This window comes from Phodopus roborovskii, unplaced genomic scaffold (assembly GCF_943737965.1).
Source record: "Phodopus roborovskii unplaced genomic scaffold, PHOROB, whole genome shotgun sequence".
NCBI lineage: Eukaryota > Metazoa > Chordata > Mammalia > Rodentia > Cricetidae > Phodopus > Phodopus roborovskii.
The window spans coordinates 28,174,001-28,180,000 of NW_026126433.1; the positions used below are offsets into that span (position 1 = coordinate 28,174,001).

General features: G+C 41.2%; 1 protein-coding gene across 1 annotated transcript in view; it reads right to left on the minus strand.

Moving 5' to 3' along the window:
* Positions 1 to 6,000, minus strand: part of Soat1 (sterol O-acyltransferase 1) — a 43,204-nt gene that overhangs the window by 24,078 nt on the left and 13,126 nt on the right. Inside the window, exon 3 of the mRNA XM_051186029.1 lies at positions 2,548 to 2,606. Coding sequence (XP_051041986.1) covers positions 2,548 to 2,606 — 59 coding nt within the window. The remainder of the gene's footprint in view (positions 1 to 2,547; positions 2,607 to 6,000) is intronic.

Below are 6,000 nucleotides of genomic sequence, written 5' to 3' on the forward strand. Positions count from 1 at the left end.
TGCTCCCTTCCATTGCTCCCCACCCCCCAGCAAAGACCTGAGACAATGTAAGCTCTCTACCTCCAAACCACTGTTCAGACTGGTGCCTGTCCCTAACAGCAGGAAATATCTCATAACAACCCTGAAGCCTTGTCCATACACATAATTAATATTGTGGGATGGGCTAAGTTAATGCCCACCTTCCCCTAAGCTACTTTTTCTTTACTTTATTCATTACTTTCTCCTGATTTCAAATGACCAGACCAGGGAGTTTTTTATATTTACTTATTTATTAATACTGAGTATACAGACACATAAGTGCCACAGCACAAATGTGTGTGTGGGGAGGGAGACTTTAGAGAGTCGATTCCTGCCTTCCACCATGTAGTTTCCAGGACTGAATTCAGGTTGTCACGTGAGATGGCAAAAGCCTTTCTTTATTCATTAAAGGATCCCACAGGTCCTAGAAGTTAGTGATTTTATTCACTCACAAATGAAGTAGTCCTTTTTAAAACTATAAGCCAGGCATGGGAGCTCAAATGAGCAATGAAGCTGAGGCAGGGGGATTGCTTTGAGTTCAAGCCTATCCTGGGCAACATAGCAAGAGTTGTCCCCAAAATAACAAAACCAAGCCCAAAAAGTTAAGTTGGATCTGTGACACTTTCCCTGGTTCTGTGCTCTTCCTGCCCTCTCCTCACCTAACTTTCCCCGCCACGTCGTCTCCTGGGCACTTATGAACCTACCACTTCCTACCACTTCAGCCTTTTCTTCTCTCTTACAGAATCTTTTATCAGTCTTTTGTAATATGGAAAACAGGCTTGCCCGGTATTCACTATGGTCCAGCCTATGGCACTAACTTGTGTTGGGGCCAATTAGCAATGAAGCCAACTTCACACTTCTTTTATTCATTAGTTTGTGAGGATGGATGTTTTGCCTGCGTGCATTTCTGTGCACCACATGGATACAGTGCTATCCGAGGCCAGACAAGGCCTCTGGACCCCCCGGGACTGCAGTTACAGAGGTTGTGAGCTGCTGTAGAGGTGCAGACCCTGAGTCCTCTGGAGGAGCAGCCAGTGCTCTTACCCCCTGAGCCATCACTCCAGCCCCAACCTCATTCTTAAGTCTACTCAGTTGAAATACAGCACCTGGCCATCTTTTCTAAACACTTATTTTTATTTCTTAAGCATATGTGTATACAGACATACACATGTGCATCAAATGTGTGCCAGTGCCCTTAGAGACCAGAAGAGGGAGTCAGATCCTCTAGAGATGGAGAGGTTAGTGACCATTATAGGCTGCCTGATGTACATACTGGGAACCAAACTTGGATCCTCTGCCAGAACAAGCACTTTAAGCACTGAATCATCCCTCCAGCTGTTTTGTTTTCTTTTGTTTGTTTGTTTGTTTTTTGAGACAGGGTTTCGATGTGTAATAGTCCTGGCTAGCCTCGAACTCACACTGTAGACCAGGCTGGCCTCAAACTCACTGAGATCCACCTGCCTCTGCCTCCCGAATGTTGGAAATATGATGTGTGGAGAATAATCTGCCAGTGTTAAACAAACAAGTTCTTATGCTAATATTTCCAGTGACAGCACCATCCATCCTAGGCTCAAAAAGGTGCTGTGTTTCAAACAAATGACAGGAAAGGGAAACACCCCCTTGGCCTTTAAAGGAACTAAAAAACTAAAACGGGTCATGGATACTGAGTATATCTTCAATTTTGCCATTAAACTTTGACAGTGATCTCACTGGGAGAGGGGAAAATTTAACACAGTCAAATTAAAATAACATATTTTTAGAAAATTAATTTTAGAAAATTAAAGGCACTGCCTAGCCTATGTGGTCATAATGACTCCACACTAGTTTTTAAAATTATTTCTACTTCCCTGACAGGTAATTTGCTTCTGGATTCAGAGCATTTAGTGGGAGCAGATGTAGTAAGATGGCAGGCATTTTCACAAACCACTCACACACATCTATGTCAGCTTTTCACAAGAGTTCACCGTTGCATTGATGGATGGAGCCAGAGAGAAGGGCAACATGCATTCTTATGTGAGATGACAAAGTTACAGATCTTATTTCCTGTCCCATAGCAAGATGTCAACTTATAATTCTCTAACAAACGGGACGAGGTGGCACACACACTTGTAATCCCAGCACGAGGGAGACAAGAGGTAGGAGGAGTGACAGTCCCACCCTGGATTAGACAGGGAGTCTCAAAAAATTAAAAATAAATAAAACAAAAATGGGGCTGGGCCAGAGAGATGGCTCAGCGGGTAAAGGTGCTTGCTGCTAAGCCTGATGACCCGAGTCAATGGAACTCACATGGAAACGGAGATAACTACTGACTCTGGCAAGTTGCTGTCTGACCTCCATCTATGCACCAGCATACACAAAGTAACAGTAACAAACTAAAATAAAGAGCAGAGTGTGAGGATCAGGACCCTGGGGTACATGAGAAACTATCTAAAAGTAAAATAAAATAGACCCTAACTAAATAAATGAATATTTAAACTGTTACTTTACCTAAGGCCCCATTTTTCTGCTTCTGAAATAAAAGATACCTACCTCCGCCTCTGCAGCCAGCTGCCTCTTCTTGGCTATCAACTGTTTCATGGTAATGCGACCTAAGGGAAATAAAAATAACCAAATGTTTAAAACAGAGCTTTAAGTCAACTCTCAAGCGGCAATAAACCATGAAGTCTAAAGCAAACAGATATAAAGATGAATGCGTATACTCCAGTACACACAACACCACAGTCCGTTTAGAAAGAAGCACAAGCAATCTAAACCACTTACAAATACGGTTATGGGTCCACTTCTGGCAATGTGAGAAATTAGGTCCCAGAACAGATCATCATTGAGACTATAAAGATACTGAGCAAAATATTAGGAATGAAAAAACTTGCTTTTAAAGCTTGTTGCTGGGGCTGGAGGGTTTAAGGCTCTGTGGTTAAGAGTGCTCGCTGCTCTCGCAAAGTGCATCCGACACCTTCTTTTCACATCTCAGGGTACCTGCTCTCATGTTCATACATATTCACACATAAATACAATAAACTTTAACAAAAAAATCTTAAGGGCTGGAGAGACGGCTCAAAGGTTAAGAGCACTGGCTGTTCTTCAAGAGGTCCTGAGTTCAATTCCCAGCAACCACATGGTGACTCACAATTTCTATAAAGAGATCTGGTACTCACTCCCACAATAGAACACTCCCACAATATCCCACAGATAGAACACTGTATACAAATAAATAAATATTTTTAAAAACGCTTAAGAAGACGCATTGCAACACTGACCCAAATCTACAGGAACAAACAAAATGAAGCTGGAACCCTAAGGAATATGTGACAGGCACACGGATTCTTGTCAAATGCTAGAAAACTGTCGCACACTGGCTGCCACACAGTATGTGGTCCTTTCACAAAACAGCACCCAGGGTCTGGTCGCCTTACACAATGGTGAAACCTAGGGCCTGTTACAGCTAAGAACCCATTTGGCCACATCCTCAGGGTCCCGGACAGAAACAGAAAGGAGCAAAAAGGAAATGTGTCTGTCTCTTCTTCAAAGACAGGACGGACTCCCTGAAAACTTGCAACATTTCAGTGATTTTGCAACCTAAACTTTTGTTATCTCAAAAACCTTAAAGTGTGCTTATTTGAAGGCAAACTCAAGCTGTGTCCCTAGACTGCCAACACATAAGTACAATTCCTCCCTGGAAGGTCACAGAATCATTCAAGGCCTTCAGCAGTTCTAACAGATAAAGTTCCAAGAACAAAGAAGCTGCTGGTTACAAACCCTAAGACATTCGAGATATCAAAACCACGAGAGAAGCAGCATAGATAAAATGAAGGGATGAGGGTCAGGAAAACTTAAGACATTAACACTGTCATATAAATAATTTACTTATTTAGACAGGGTTTCACTGTGTATCCCTGGAACTTGCTATGGGCCTTAAACTCAAAGACCTGCCACCTGCCTCTGCCTCCTGAGCACTGAGATTAAAGTGAAAGCTCTAGGGTGGCCATGAATACAAAGAGACTGTCTCCAACAAAGGAAGGGAGGGAGGGAGACAGGGAGGGAGGGAAGGAAGGAGGGAGGGAGGGAGTGAGGGAGGGAAGGAAAATTAGGCTTGCAATGTTTATTCTTCATGAATAAATGTTAGCTAACATTGATTTACATTTAACATTTAACACACACAACTAAAGGCTGTTCTGAAGTTAAACTGGTTGATGCACCTATCAAGTAAAAATTCTTTTGGTCAGTGAGACAGAAGACAAGTGAAGTGCCTGCCTGCCTGAGGACCAGAGTTCAACCCCAGGACCCAAATGATGCTAAAAGGAAAGAATCAGCTCCTGAAAGTTTCCTGACTTTGAGGTGTTACACACTCACTCACACACACACACACCATAAGAAAAAATAATTTTCAGCCTATTTCTTGAGGTGTCAAACTCTTATTTTAATGCATTTTGAGAACCTCTCTAAATTATACCTTTATTTGTTTATTGTCACCAGCCCTGCTCCCCGCTAACAATCCCATACTTCTATCACTATGTCAGAACTCGGGTGACAATCATACCGTTACATAGATGACAGCCATTTATTCAGTTCCAAACTCACTTTGTAAACATAATACTCTTCCTCTGGACTCTTAGGACAAGTACACAAACAGAAGAGACAGAGTGCTGTGGAATATTTATTCCTTTATGCTGCATGAATATAATTTGCTAAGATTGGTTTAATGAACAAGCTGACTGTCCAATAGTTGAACAGGATACAGTTAGGCAGGAAAGCCAAACAGAATGAATGGGATGAGAAAGGGGGGAGTCAGGAGCTGTCAGCAGATGCAGAGGGAGCAGGAGATGACATGCTAACAAAGGTAACGCTACATGATAGAGCATAAATAAGAAATATGGGTTAGCTTAAAATGTAAGAGCTAATTAGTAATAAGCCTGAGCTGTTGCTGGACATTTATAATTAATATAAACCTCAGTGTGTTTATCTGAAAGCAGCTGCAGACAGGAAAACTCCACCAACAACACAGTAAATATTTGAGCTAAAGAATCGAGAGTATAAATTCAGTAGTAGAATGCTTGGGCTAAAGCCCTGAGTTAGACCCTGCCTAGCAATGCAAGTAAAATAAAATGAAATAAATAATATATATATATATGTGTGTGTGTGTGTGTGCATATATTGCATATTTATTACATGTATAATTACGTATATATTTTGTGTATGTATACATATATGTATACAGAGTTGAATCTCAAATGACAAAAGAAAAATGATGCTAAGCATATGCTAAAAAATTTTTTTCAGAAAAAAAGACCATAGCCTAAAGACTTGCTGGATTCCTAGGACTTTAACCTGGATCAAATGCCAACCTCATTTGTTTTACAATATTGTATTTAATATGAGTTTTTGCTAAAAAGCAGATATTACATACTTATTTTCTAGATTACCAGTTACATGGTAAATCAGTGCTGTCCAAAGTGATATTCACTAACTATACAGCTGGCCTCAAACTCACAATACTCCTCCAGCCTGAGTCTGAATTACTGACTCATGCCATAGTGCCCAACTAAGTAAAACTTTGTTTTGTTTTCAGACGACAACATACATAGCTCAGGCTGGCTTTGAATTCCTAATCTGCCTGCATACAGCTCACAACAACCCTGTTTAATAATGAATATTAAAAGTTACAAAATAAAGCCGGGCAGTGGTGGTGCAAGATTTTAGTCCCAGCACTTAAGAGGCAGAAGCAGGCAGATCTCAGAGTTCAAGGTCAGCCTCAGAGAACCCTGTCTCAAAAAGCAAAAGTAAAGCAAACAAAAAAGTTACAAAAGTTAGTAGACTGGAATCTGCTTCTGTGACACAGTATAAAAGTATAAAAATAAGAAAAAAAACAGAAGGGGGCTGGAGACATGGCTCAGTGGTTAAGAGCACTTGACTGCTTTCCCAGAGGTCCTGAGTTCAATTCCCAGCAAGGTGGCTCACAACCACCTATAATGGGATCTGATTCCT